The 14,193-nt window shown below is 37.1% G+C and overlaps 1 protein-coding gene across 1 annotated transcript in view; it reads right to left on the bottom strand.

The window, feature by feature from the left end:
* The window catches only part of LMBR1 (limb development membrane protein 1), a 195,809-nt gene that overhangs the window by 49,160 nt on the left and 132,456 nt on the right, over window positions 1-14,193 (bottom strand). The window contains exons 6-9 of the mRNA XM_006871291.1: window positions 9,911-10,037; window positions 8,676-8,744; window positions 7,818-7,882; window positions 4,744-4,816 (exon numbers count right to left, since the gene is read on the bottom strand). Of these exons, the coding sequence (XP_006871353.1) occupies window positions 4,744-4,816; window positions 7,818-7,882; window positions 8,676-8,744; window positions 9,911-10,037 (334 nt within the window). The remainder of the gene's footprint in view (window positions 1-4,743; window positions 4,817-7,817; window positions 7,883-8,675; window positions 8,745-9,910; window positions 10,038-14,193) is intronic.

Here is a 14,193-nt window from a genome sequence, read left to right as displayed (position 1 = left end):
GACTGTTACTACAAGAACAAGCAAGTTGCTTGCCCAGGGAGACATAAAGGCAAGTGGTGCAAATCCTCTTCCAAGACTTAGACTCGATGGGAATAAATGCTCTGATTGGCAACCACACACATCACCCAAAAGGGGAAGTGAGAGAAAAACAGCAATGAAGCGGCGAGCTAAGCCCTACAACGTTCAATAGACTCCTGTCATCCCAGGTGGAGACCTGGTCAGCCAGCAGTGTGGCAAGACCTGGGGACTCATGAGCTCAGAGTCAGTGACACAGCAACAAAGAACTAGAGTGGAGAGTGAAGCATCCAGCTGATAAGAAGAGAAGGCATATGCACAAGAACACCCACACTTGCAGATAAGACCCACTTGACCTGGCTTCAATGACTGGATGATCAGCGCTCAACCCGAAGAAGAAAGAAGAGGAAAAAAGCATCATCTGATACAATTTGATGAACTTGACCTACACCTATGGATGCAGTAGCTCAAAAGAGGGAACAAATCCTTATTGCAAGAATTATTCCTACCCTCTTTCACACAAAGAGCAGACAGGGATGGGCAACTTGGACACTGGCTACCCAAAATGTTGGGGGGCGGGGAGAGCTACAAAGGCAAAAAATGACTGGCTTACAAGCTTTCATGAGGGAACCTAGATCCAGAGGGTGTGGAGGAAGGTAGACTCTCCACTGAGTAGTATCCAAGCTGTCTAGAAAGGGCTGATGAAATGAAATGTAGATGGGTCTCTTGTGATGCAATAGTGATTAATTGTTGTCAGGACTGATGGAAATGTAAAGGTGGACATTTTACAGCAAGGTGGGGAGTGATTAACTTTTCAGTCTAGGAGCAGAGGGCCCTGGGACCATCAATGGAGAAAAGCGGAGAACGGGAACCTACCCAGAGAAGCAGTGATGCCTGAGATGGAGGGAGAGACGATGACGTGGAGAGATGAAGTGGCTGGGAACTTGAGATCCAGAGAGGGAAAGGGGCTGTGTGCTGATGACCAGGCCAGGGGGGGCGGGGGAGGGTAGGGAGGCAGGCTTGCAGGGTATACCCTTTGGTTGGCTGATGATGTATGGACGGGATTGTAACTATGGCAATGAAACGATATATGATAGAATGAATGTAAAACTAATGTTTTCCCATGTAAACTATCACATAATTCACAATAAAACATTTATTTAAGAAAAAAAGATGTTTTGATCTTTACTGATGATTGGAATGCAAAGGTTGGGAGCAAAGAGGAAGGATCAGTAGCTGGAAAATATGGCCTTGGTGATAGAAATGATGCTGGAGAACGCATGATAGAATTCTGCAAAACCAATGATTTTTCATTTCAAATACCTTCTTTAGACAGCATAAGAGATGACTATACACATGGACCTAGCCAGATGGAATACATAGAAATCAAACTGACCACTTCTGTGGAAAGAGTCAATGGAAAAGCTCCATATCATCAGTGGAAACAAGGCAGGGGCAGACTGTGGAACAGATCATCAATTACTCCTATGCAAATTCAAACTGAAGCTGAAGAAAATTAAAACAAGTCCATGAGAGCCAAACTATGACATTGAATATATCCCACCTGAATTTAGAGATCATAGGAAGAACAGATTTCATACATTACACACTAAAGACCAAAGACCAAAAGAGTTGTAGGATGCCATCAAGAACATCATACATGAAACAAGCAAAAAGTCATTGAGATGCCAAGAAAGAAGGAATAGGTCAAAATGGATGTCATTTTGAAGACACTGACGAGACAAGAAGAGACACTGAAACTTGCTCTCCAGTGTAGAGATGCTAAAGCAAATCAAAGAAATGAGGAGGTCCAAGAGCTGAACAGAAAATTTCAAAGCTCAGCTCAAGAAGATATAGCCAAATATTACAACAAAATGTACAAAGATCTGGAGTCAGAAAACCAAAAAGGAAGAACACGCTCAGCATTTCTCAAGCTGGGGGAACTGAAGAAAAAATTCAAGCCTCGACTTTTGTTATTGAAAGATTCTCTGAGCAAATTATTGAATGATGCAAAATGCATCAAGAGAAGATGGAAGGCATACAGAGAATCACTGTATCAAAAGGAAATGGTTAACATTCAACCATTTCAGGAGGTACCATATGAATAAGAGCCAATGATACTCAGGGAGGAAGTTCAAAGTGCATTGAAGGAATTGGCAAAGAACAAGGCACCAGGAATTGATGGAATAAAAATTGAAATCTTTCAAGAAAGTGAGACAGCACAAAAGGCACTCACTCATCTCTGCCAAGAGATTTGGAAGACAACTCTCTGGCCGACTGACTGGAAGAGATCCATATTTGTGCCCATTCCAAAGAGAGGTGACCTAACGGAATGCAGAAATCATCAGACAATCTGTTTGATATCTCAACGAGTAAAGTTTTGCTAAAGGTAATACAGAAACGGCTACAATCATACATCGACAAAGAACTTCCAGAGGTTCAAGCTGGATTCAGAAGAGGCTGTGGAACGAGAGATATCATTGCTGATGTCCGATGGATCTTGGCTGAAAGCAAGAATATCAGAAAGATGTTTACCTGTGCTTTATTGACTAAGCAAAGGCTTTCTATTGTGTGGATCATGACAAAGCTATGGACAACATTGAGAAGTATGAGTATTCCAGAACACTTAATTGTACTTCTGAGAAATCTGTACCTGGACCAAGAGCAGTTGTTCGAATAGAGCATGGGAACACTGAATGTTTTAAAATTGGGAAAGGTGTGAGACAGGGTTGTATTCTTTCACCATACTTATTCAACCTGTATGCTGAGCAAATAATATGAGAAGCTGGGTTCTATAAAGAAAACGTGGTGTCAGGATTGGAGGAAGACTCATTAACAACCTGCGATATGCAGATGATACAACCTTGCTTGCTGAAAGTGAAGAGGACGCGGAACATTTACTGATGAAGATCAAAGAGCACAGCCTTCGGTATGGGTTGCATCTCAATGTCAAGAAAACAAAAATCCTCACCACTGGACCAATAAACAACATTCTTATCAACGGAGAAAAGATTGAAGTTGTCAAGGACTTCATTCTTCTTGGATCAACACCAGTGGAAGCAATAGTCAAGAGATCAGACGACGTATTGCATTGGGCAAATTTGTTGCACAGGAACTTTTCTTAAGTGTTGAAGAGCAGAGATGTCAGCTTGAGGACTAAGGTGCGCCTGACCCAAGCCATGGTATTTTCAATAACCTCATATGGATGCAAAAGCTGGACAGTGAATAAGGAAGATCATAGAAGAATTAATGCCTTTGAGTTGTGGTGTTGGAGGAGAATACTGAAAGTGCCATGGACTGCCAAAAGAACCAATAGATCTGTTTTGGAAGAAGTGCAGCCAGAGTGCTTCTTAGAGGCCAAGATGGCTAAGCTTCGTCTCTTATACTTTGGACATATTGTCAGGAGGGAACAGTCGCTGGAGAAGGATGTCATGCTGGGTAAGGTGGAGGGTCAGAGAAAAAGAGGAAGACCTCCAATGAGATGGATCAGCCAGGTGGCATCATTGATGGCGTCAAGTGTGGCAGCGGTAGTGAGGTTGGCCCAGGATCGGACATTGTTTCGTTCTGCTGTGCATGGGGTCACTATGAGTCGGTTCTGACTTGATGGCACCTGACAACAACAACTGGTCTCATAGATAGAGGCTGGAGGAACCTGTGAGATTAATGCTCCTTAGACACCCTTCAAATCTGGAACCAAACTCAGTCCACTGCTCAGCTTTCAGCTAAACAATAGGCTCATATGAACAACTGAGAGGTATGCACCCCTTAGAACAACCAATCAAAGGGGCAGCAGTTGCCCAAGGGAAAAACTCAGAAGGAGTAGGAAAGAAGAACAAATGGGGAACAGTCAACACAGGGAGGAAGTGAGAGTAGTGCTGTTAAATTGTGGGCATGGCAATCAATGTCACAAAATAAAATCTGGATGAATTGTTGAATGGAAAGCCAGTTTGATCTACAAACTTTCACTAAATCATAATAAAAGGTATAAAAAGAAAAAAAATTAAAAAGACTAGTCATTAAAAATTAAACTTTAAAATCTTTGACATGTTTACCAAAAAAAAAAGAAAGAAAAGAAACCCACTGCCATCGAGGTAATTCTGGCTCTTAGTGACCCTATATAGCATTTCCAAGATTGTAAATCTTTAAGGACGCAAACAGCCTATCATTCTCCTCTGGAGTACCTGGTGGGTTTGAACCACCAACCTTATGGTTGGCAGCCCAATGCCTATTCCACAGCATCACCAAGATTCTTTTACTTCCAAATAAAAAATAGTTCCAAAGTAAAACTCAAAGAGAGAGTCAAATTTGGCACCTTAAAAACCCTACTCTTTACCTTAAAGATTTCAAGAGAACAGAAATGAAGTAGTAATATTATAGACAGTAAGAAAAGATGCAAATCTGCAAAGCCCAAGTAACTACGAAGTCATAAAGTTTAAAAGGTATTAAAACTATAACAGAGGTACACCTCCTCTTCTAGCGTTTGCTATCTCAGAACTGAACATGCCACGCTAGATTAGATCTAACTTCACTTAAGAGGGAATTTAGGACTTTACCAAACCCTCCAGTTTAGGAGAACCTTTCTTTCTCTGGGAAGTTCACATGTTGCTGCTAAGTCTTGAGCTCTTGTAAAAGCTCAGGACACTGAAAGATTGATTATTTTTCCCCTCAATTATCTGTCCTAATTAAATTAAATTATTTCAAATTCTGCTCTAAATACATACCACATACCATTTAGTCGTCTCTGTAGTGCTTCTTCCTCTAGGGTAATGATATAAATTTGTTCATCCAAGTCTTCAAGAATCTAAATTTAAAAATAAAATGATTCAAGAATCCAAAACGAACACATATGAGAACGTTCAGTTTATACCGTTGATTGTTTAGATGATGTAGTCATTCAAATGACTGAGAATTCAAAGAATAAATGTTTATACCATTTTATTTACAAATTAAATAAAATCATTTTAATATATAAACACATCACAAGCTAATTATCACAAAACAACATACATTTATGTTGGATACCTTTAAAGTTTAAAGAGGAAACTAAAGAGCTCTGTGACTCTCTCAATGTATGAATTTCCAATAACCAAAAAGCTAAACACAAGAATATATTTTTATGCACAAGTCAATATTTTAGAGCTAGAAAGATTAGCTCATCCATGGCAAAATTGTTCTTATTTGTATTTACTTGTATAATTTCTAAAACAAGAAGTCTATACACTAAGTCACTAACATGAAATACTGCCCATTTATACTATCTGAAAAAACTAAAAATATTCCAATATTAACAAAAGTATTGTCAAAATTATCTCATAAATGGAAACCCTACAGAAATAATACACTGAAATCCACAGCACTCACCATCAAGTCATACAACTCTAGTTCAAAAACAAACTAATCAAGTTTCAGTGTATGAGACATTGTCTTGCACTATCTGCAAAATTAACAAAGACTTAAATGTGTTTAATTCTAACTTTGTTACACAACTGTCATTCTATGAAACGATCCTAACTACTTTCCTTGCTCTTGTGAAAATTTAAAAGAATCCCAGAGTTGATATCAATGCTTTGTGTCAGGTTCAACCCAAATTACTTTATGCTTGCCAGAAAAAAAAAAAAAAAAAGAAAAAAAGTGGAGAGAAGTCGGTAGAAACCCAATAAAACAAAAGAAGTCCTATATATGAATACCATTTTAGCTTCCTGATTAGGTATATTTAGAAAAGATTCTCAAATAACATAATCTGTACCAGATACTAAATTTATATAATTTACATTAAATGTATTAAAAGCAATCCACTAATTCTCAGTCTTTTGACAAGTACTTATGGTCTCTTATGGCCTATAACTTAATAATCACTGGGTATACATATGATCTCTCCCTTTATGGACCCTAAATTCTGGAAAGAAAATATAAATAATAAACACAATATAAATAATAAACCAGCAAACATACAAAGAATTGTAAAGAATGATTACCCGATGAGGGTTTGGTTAAGGGTGGGAAGAAGGGGGCAGGAAGGCTAGCCAGTGAAGACCTCTCTAAGGAGCCAACTTTTAAACTGAAAAGAACCTGCCAGGTGCTGGAATGTATGACAGGTCTATGGTGGGAAAGCACTCAGTACACTGAAAGGACTGACTGGAATGCAGTGAATTCAGGGGGAAGTAACCCAAAGTGGAGGTGGAGCAATAGACACAGATCCTATCTTTGTGGGCATGTTACGAAAGTTTTTTTTCTTTCTCCACCAATGCTTCTCATCACATTCTACTGTTTTGATCAGACTTAATAAGTTTTATTTTTTGTAAGGTCTGTTGTTGTTTGTTGTTAGAAGCCATCAAGTTGATCCTGAGTCATGGTGACTCCATGTGACAGAATATAACTGCTGCCCAGTGTGATGCTGTGGATTAATGCGTGGGACTGCCAAGTCAATTTGAACCACAAGGTCAGCGGTTCAAGCTCACCAGCTGCTCCTTGGAAACCCTATGCAGGGTCGCTATGGGTCAGAACTGACTCAATGGCATTTAATAACAACAATCATTATGGCAGTAGATCGCCAGGTCTTTCTCCCAAGAAGCCTCTGAGCAGGTTTGAACTGCCAGCCTTTAGGTAGCAGCCAAGCACCAGGGCTCCTTTCTTCAGGTCTAACACATACTAAATGATTTTTGCTTTACTGTGCAAACTGTCCAATACTTATCCCCACAGGTATGCTTTATGTGTGACTAAATGACAATATGAATGACATGTTGTTGCTGTTACGTGCCTTCGAGTCAGTATCGACTCATAGTGACCCTGTATAGAGTTTCCAAGGAGTGGCTGGTGACCACGAACTGCCAACCTTGCGGTTCAAATCAACTTTGCAGTCCAGCACATTAGCCCACAGCGCCACACCAGGACATGCAGATAATATCCCTTAATGTGTTTCTATGTGTCAGGCAGGGTTAAGTGCATGCATGCATCATCCTTCTTTATTTCTACAACAACCCAATGAATGGCAGACAGTTATTATTCGGATTTTATATATTAAGAAACATAGTTTAGCAAAGAAAAGTAGTTGCTTTTCAAAGCTTATTCTTTTAACCACCATAGACTAATGGGGACTTAAATAAGAATAAGACATAGATCTTGATCTCAAATAGCTCATAGCTCAGGATAGTAGGAGAGATAGGTATGTTTAAAAATTAAATATAGTATTAAAATAAATATCAGAACTGAGACCTAACAAAGGTCATACGAAGAAAAATTACTTCTGGTTAAAGAGAATAAAAAACAAAAACCAACTAAAAAGTTTTTTGATGGTCGTAGTATCTGACCTGATTCTTAAAATAGACAGCTTAATTTACAGAAAAGAGTTACAATCAGAGGATCTATTTTTAGATTATTAAGTATTTGATAAAATAGCTAGAAGCCAAAGAAACGTAGGACAAATCACTGGAAGACCATTAAAAAATGAACATACAGTTATTTCTCAGCTTACAAGGAAAGTTTAATTCAATCAATCAAGATCTAATATTCAGGAAAGTTTTCAGAAACAATAGAGTTACTATTTGCTGTAAAACAGAGATACCTCAAATGTTTGTAAGTATATACAAATTTTGTCTTAAAATTAGCTGGAAGAATTTTTACCTGAACGCATATAGCTAATATTTTTAAATCAATAATAAATTGGTTTCTAAAAATAAAAACAACAGCAACAACCATTTGGGTCATCAGTCTACAAAAATATAATACTAACCCATAATTTAAAAGACACTCAAATGCAATCCCATTTATTTAATAAATAAAATTATTTATAATGAAATACTTACTGTTGGCTTCACTAACAACTGACCCATTACTGTAAACATACGGGAAAGACCAACTGGCGTACACACTGTAGAAAAAAGATGACCCACAGCGAGAAAATATTTCAGAATTAGGATAGATAAACTGGTACTCAACAGAATGAAATGAACGCAAAGATTATTCTTTTAAGAAAATTCTTATCTCAGGTCTACATTTTCCCAGAGCTCTGTCACTGGGCTTTCAGCTTCATCAATAAAGCTGGGTGGGATAACTTGACGAGATGAGCATTACTGTATTTAGTAAAAGGTTTGTGAAGACTAAAGATTTAGAATATTTACAATCCCAACAGTACAATCATAATAAAAATTAACTTAAAGGAAATTAAAGAAGACAAGGTAAAGAACAAGTAAGACTCAAGTAGTTTTTAATTAAGAATCAGACAAGAAGTGATAACTACAATTTTAAATCCTTGTTTCTAAATGTATCTACTTATAACAGTTCTTAGTATTGATGATGCTTCAAGTAAAACAAAACATATTTTGAAATAAAATCCACCAACTCATCATACAACTTCTACCATCACCATGCAAAAGCAGAATCTGGCCCTGTGCTGAGTAAATGTGGGCATGTGTGACTTACGTGTGTGTGTGTGTTTTTATCCAACCCAAGGAAGATACTGTCCTTAGAGAATACAAAAAGTATCTTATTCTGCCAAGGTTTCAGGGCATCAAAATTTATCTTAAACAATATTAATGGCCGATTTTTTTTTTTTTTAATCTCCAAACTGTTAAGGAATGTCATCAGAAAATCAGTTCATATTTTTCTAGAACACAGGAAAGTCCTACTTTCCTATCAAAATTAAGTCAGAAAAAAATACTTACAGAGAAGCAACAGACATCCCATCAATGATATACAGGAATATAAATAGGGTAGGTAAAACTCCCAGAGATCTATTAAAAACAAACAAACAAACAACAAAAAAAAAAACCACATATATATTTTTAATAAATTCAAACCTAAAAGACATAATTGCCTATTTGAGTTTACCAAACCATCTAAGGGAGTGTTGTAGCTCTGCAGGAAAAGTACTAGAATGCTAACCACAAGCTCAGTGGTTCGACCCTACCAGCTTACTCGACAGGACAAAGATGAGGCTTTCTGCTCCCACAAAGATTTACAGCCTCAGAAACCCTACAAAGTGTCTGTTGTGAGTCAGAACTAACTCAATGGCACTTAACAACAACAAGCCAAATAATTTATTTGATTTCCTGATTTATTATTGTCAATTTGCACAACAAATGGATCTAAAATAGAAGACCAGGATAAAACCCTTTTGTAAACTCTGTCTACAGCCAGCTTACTGATCAGAAAGAGACTGGCGGAACCTGAGACTATGGCCCTCCACTACCTTTCAGGTCTAGAAATTAACACAACCTGGTGGTCCAACTTTCAACCAAGCAGTAGGTAGGTATATAGAGGGAACAAGAGCACTAATAAGGAATGCTCACCATGGAATGGTCAATGACGGACAATCAAAAGAGTAACATTCACCTAAGGACATAAATGAGAAGGGATGGGAAGGTGGGTGGAATGCAAATAGGAATCACAGAAAGGAAGCAGGATAACTGTAGGGTGGAGATTGCAATAATTGAGATGAAACAAAGTGTACAATTTGTCACATGTAAAACTGATGATCTTGTCTGTAAACCTTCACTCAATTCACAATAAACTGATTTAAAAAAATAAATCTGTCTAGAGGGAGGAAAACCAAAAACAAAGCCACCATGGAATTTGAAGAACAGAGCCAATTTAAAAAAACACAACAACAAAAAAAGAAAACTGCTTACTTATTCTCAATTCTATATATGAACATCAAGAAATAATTATACAAAGAACTTTAAAAATATTTTAAAAAGTGAATATATATGAAGCTATATCCCAAATTATGCTGTTGTGAAGTGCCATCGAGTCAATTCCAACTCACAGCTACCCTATATAGGGTTTCCAAGCTGGTGCGTTTCAACCACCAACCTTGTAGTTAACAGTCCAGTGTCTATTCAAGAGCACCACCCCAGTGTCCATTAAAGAAGCCAGTTTAAACAAGGAAATCTCATACCATATAAAGACTCCATACTTGCAGCATCATTATCAATGAGTGCAGACGCTACCCACACTATTCCAAGAATAAGGAGGGCAAGAAGAATAAGCATGACCAGAGTTTCTAAAATTCGGGCTCGAATCCCCTGAAAAATATAACAGAGAATTTTAGTATTTTATTTCACTTAATGAACAATTAGCTTACTGTCTATATGCGGCATATAATAATTTTTTGGAAAGGATATTCTTATTTACTAACAAAAGAACACACAAATACTTACAGTTTATGATATTTAGACTGAATTTCAAAATCACAGACAACAGTATTAAGTTTAGAATACAATTTTTTTTGCAGCATCATTTAAAATAATTAATTATTTTCCTAACACTTTCCACAAAGAAAGTAGATTAACGAATTTTTATCTGTGGTTTCAATCAAGGGAAGATAAGGCTAATTATGGCACACAGCCAAACAGTTTAGTGAACATTAAACTTGGAAAAAGTACAATGAACCAATTTACTTGAGAGCACAATTTCCTATTATTTCATTCCAACTCTTCACAGCCTACAGAGCCCTCAAGTGTATAGAAGAAGAACTGCTCATTTTAATCCCAGATTTAGGTATATCATTTATGTGAATTTGGAGCATTCCTTTCTTCACATTAGGTACCATGAAGCTAGAATATACTAGAGAATTATTATATACAATTATTTTCAATATCAAACAATGATTTTCAATATAAAATTCTAACCTAATTATCCAAGCTGGTATCAGGCTTGTTTAGTTAAAAAGCACTGAACAATTGGAAAAAAAGAAGAAAAAAGAAAGAAATTTCCCTGAACTCCTGAAAAGTCACCAAATTAGCATTAAGACTTAATTTAAAGATTCATACTGATAATTTATATTATAGTATATTAATCTATAACATCTAACATAGCAAACATTAAAATTACAAGTGTATTTCCCAATAAATGGGATCTTCTGTCTACATTAAAAACTCTACAGATATGAATAATAAAGATCTAAAATATGTATTATAATTTTGTCACCAATTATTAGCAGAAATAAAACTTTCTCATTTCTGAATTAAAGAAATAGGTTGTACTTTGTTAAAGCATCCCAGTTCCTTGAATTCAAAAGAGAGGAAAAGGAATATCCTAAAATTATGGATAAATATTCCTAACCCAAACTGGTAACCTGGAGTCGTGGTGTGGCGCTGTGGGTTAATGAGCTGGACTGCAAAGTTGGTTTGGACCACAAGGTTGGCGGTTCAATCTCACCAGCCATTCCTTGGAAACCCTGTACAGGGTTGTTATTGGTTGGAACCAAGTCCATGGCACTTAACAACAACAACAAACAACTGGTAACCTAAGAATTTAAGTGGGCTTTTCTTATTAATTTTTCAATATTATCAGCCTTACCACAGGGCTGTTCCAAGGAGGTTTAATATAGTTCTTCAAATATGGGAGTTAGTTCACCTTAAATGTTCATAGCAAGAGAGGTCAGTGAACCAGAATGAATTAGCTTGCCTTTTATTTAATACATTTTATAGCACCCTGGTGTGGCGCTGTGGGCTAATGCGCCACACTGCAAAGTCATTTGAACTGCAAGATCAGTGGTTCAAGCTCACCAGCTGCTCCTCGGAAACCCTACACAGGGTCATTATGGGTCAGAATCGACTCAATGGCACTTAACAACAACAACAACAACAAAACCCTATACAGTGTCACTGTGAGTCAGAACTGACTCGATGGCACTTAACAACAACTATTCAAGTGAGAATAAATAAGATAGTTGTAAAATGCATTTTTTAAAAAGACTACACCCAATTCCTCATTTATCAACATGGTTAGGTTCCAAAAACTAGTTCGTTATGCAAAAACAGAGGATGATGGTATCAGGTCACAAAGCAGAAGATGACTACATCATTATATAACTGTTAAACCACTGAGAATCATGAATCAGCCAAGATGGCAAAGAATCTTAACCATCAAGCCAGTGTTTAATTCTTACCTTGCATCTTGGCATTTGTTACTCTACCAGACATATGTCGTTCATAATCAAAATAATCTTAGACTTTTTACTATTGTCATAAATGAAAAATACTGGATAATGAGGTATTGGTAAGTGGGTAGTAGTTGTTCTACTTTACTAAAGAGCCTTCCGAACCTCTACTTGACAATTTTCAAACTACCAGAATAGCAAATGTAATAATCATCACTTTTCAACAATGATCTATTTCCTCACTCTTTAGCATCTTTCTTCCTTTCTTTCTCTCCCCACCTCCACCCTTTCCTTCCCTCCACTGCTCCTTCCTTCCAGCTAAGAATCAATCTTTTTTTTTTATTATTACAAATTAAATATTTTATGGAAAGTCTATATATAAAACAGGTACAAAGAGTAGGTGGTTAGGTGTGTTTGTGTGTTATGTCCCCTCGGATTTTTCTTTCCTTGCCTCTGACTGGCAAATCATCCCTGCATCTGACTAGCCCATAAGGAATATATAAGCTAAACAGAGGGACTCTCAATTATATTGAGGAATTTCCCTCAATTCCTACTTTGCTGTTTTTATAAGGAATCGGGTTGGATTTTGTCAAATGACTTTTCTGCATCAGTTGATATTATCACATGGTTCTTTTCCTTTGTTTTATTTATATGATGGATTACATTGATTGTGGTGTTCACATTTCACATAGTTCTGAGCACTGGAAGATCAGGAGCTTCTCTGGGGGTGTACATGGGTGGGGGGCAGCCTTGCCTCTGGTCAGCACAGTAGTGTGGAGAACCTGTAACATACCTTCGAGCTACAGGTATGTTTCTGCAATGCTGATACATTTTTTTGTTTCTGAAGCTACTCACAAAAGCTCAAGATGACTACGCCTGTCTGGTTGCTAGCTTGTATCACCAGTCTCTCTTTATTTTGTCATGTCTGGTCAGCTTCCTCTCCTAGTAAGCATTCAGTACACTTCTCTATCCCTTCATCTGAAGCTTAGAGTCCCAGGACTATCATCTGCATCTGTTTCATTTGGTCATATCTCTTTGTAGAGGGTCTGAACAACCTTTCTACTTAGTCTACCATCTTGCCCTCTCCTCCTGTCTTTTCATTTATCTTTGGCTTTCATCATATATAGTCTCCTTGATATCATCCCACAAGTCTTTTGGTCTTTGCTTATTAATGTCCAATGCATCAAATCTGTTCTTGTGGTGGTCTCTAAATTTATGTGGGATATATTTATAAAGATAATGCTAAAAGGTAATATGGTTATAGCTCGTACATTAAGGATTCCTCAAAGCTGCATATATTGTGTTAGAAATGAGAAGATAAGAGTTTGTGTGAACAGAAAATACAAGTTTCTTTGGTTAAGCCACAAGCAGCCACTAGGTTGCCAATTATGGAACGAACCCTGCTTACTGGTCTCCTGGAGGTTTATGTTTTCTGGCCCCTCCCATGATATACTTCAAACCTCAGATACTTGGTGGGGAAGGGAGAGATGACTGGAGTAAAACAGGGTAGATGAAAACTATAGAAAACCATGTGAGTATGCTGAGGGAATCTAGGGAGGTGACGGACTCAATCTTTTATTGCTCTGTTGGATACAGGATCCCACATAACTAGAGTACCTAGTCCTTCACAATAGAGAGTGCCGTGATTACATACAAGAACTATTGATGACATTGTGGAAAAGGTCAACAACTACCCAAAACCATTCCACAGATATAAAGCAATTCCAATCCAGATTCCATCATCTGGAATTAAATGGAGAAACATTAAAGGGAGAAGAGGTAGTTGTCTCTTCAGCAAATGGCTTAGGCAAAACATTTGCAGAAAACTAAAACAGGATTCATATCTCATACCATATCAAAATAAAATAAATAAATAAAAGATGGATCAGAGACTTAAATGCAACACCTAAAACTATAAAGACTACAAAAAATAGAAACATACACAGGGGCCCTAATACATGGCATAACTGAAAATACACAAAGAGCAGAAAACAAACTAGATGACAGTGACTACCTAAAAATTAGAATCTTATGCACATCACTAAAAGAGTAAAAAGAGAACCCATAGACAAGGCAAAACACTTTGGCAACAACATATCAGACAGATACTAATCTTTAAAAATTATAGAAAATGTCAACATCACAAGAGGAAAAGACAAATATTCTGATTAAAAAATGGAATAGGCATGAACAGACACTTCAGCATATAAAACATTCAGGTGGAAAATTAATACATGAAAAAACCTCGAGGTGATTAGCTACTGTCGTTAAAAGTGCTGTTGAGTTGGTTCAGACAC

Source organism: Chrysochloris asiatica, unplaced genomic scaffold (assembly GCF_000296735.1).
Source record: "Chrysochloris asiatica unplaced genomic scaffold, ChrAsi1.0 scaffold00166, whole genome shotgun sequence".
NCBI classification, from domain to species: domain Eukaryota; kingdom Metazoa; phylum Chordata; class Mammalia; order Afrosoricida; family Chrysochloridae; genus Chrysochloris; species Chrysochloris asiatica.
Note: the sequence above shows the minus strand (reverse complement) of the source record. Positions and strands in the feature narration are given on the sequence as shown.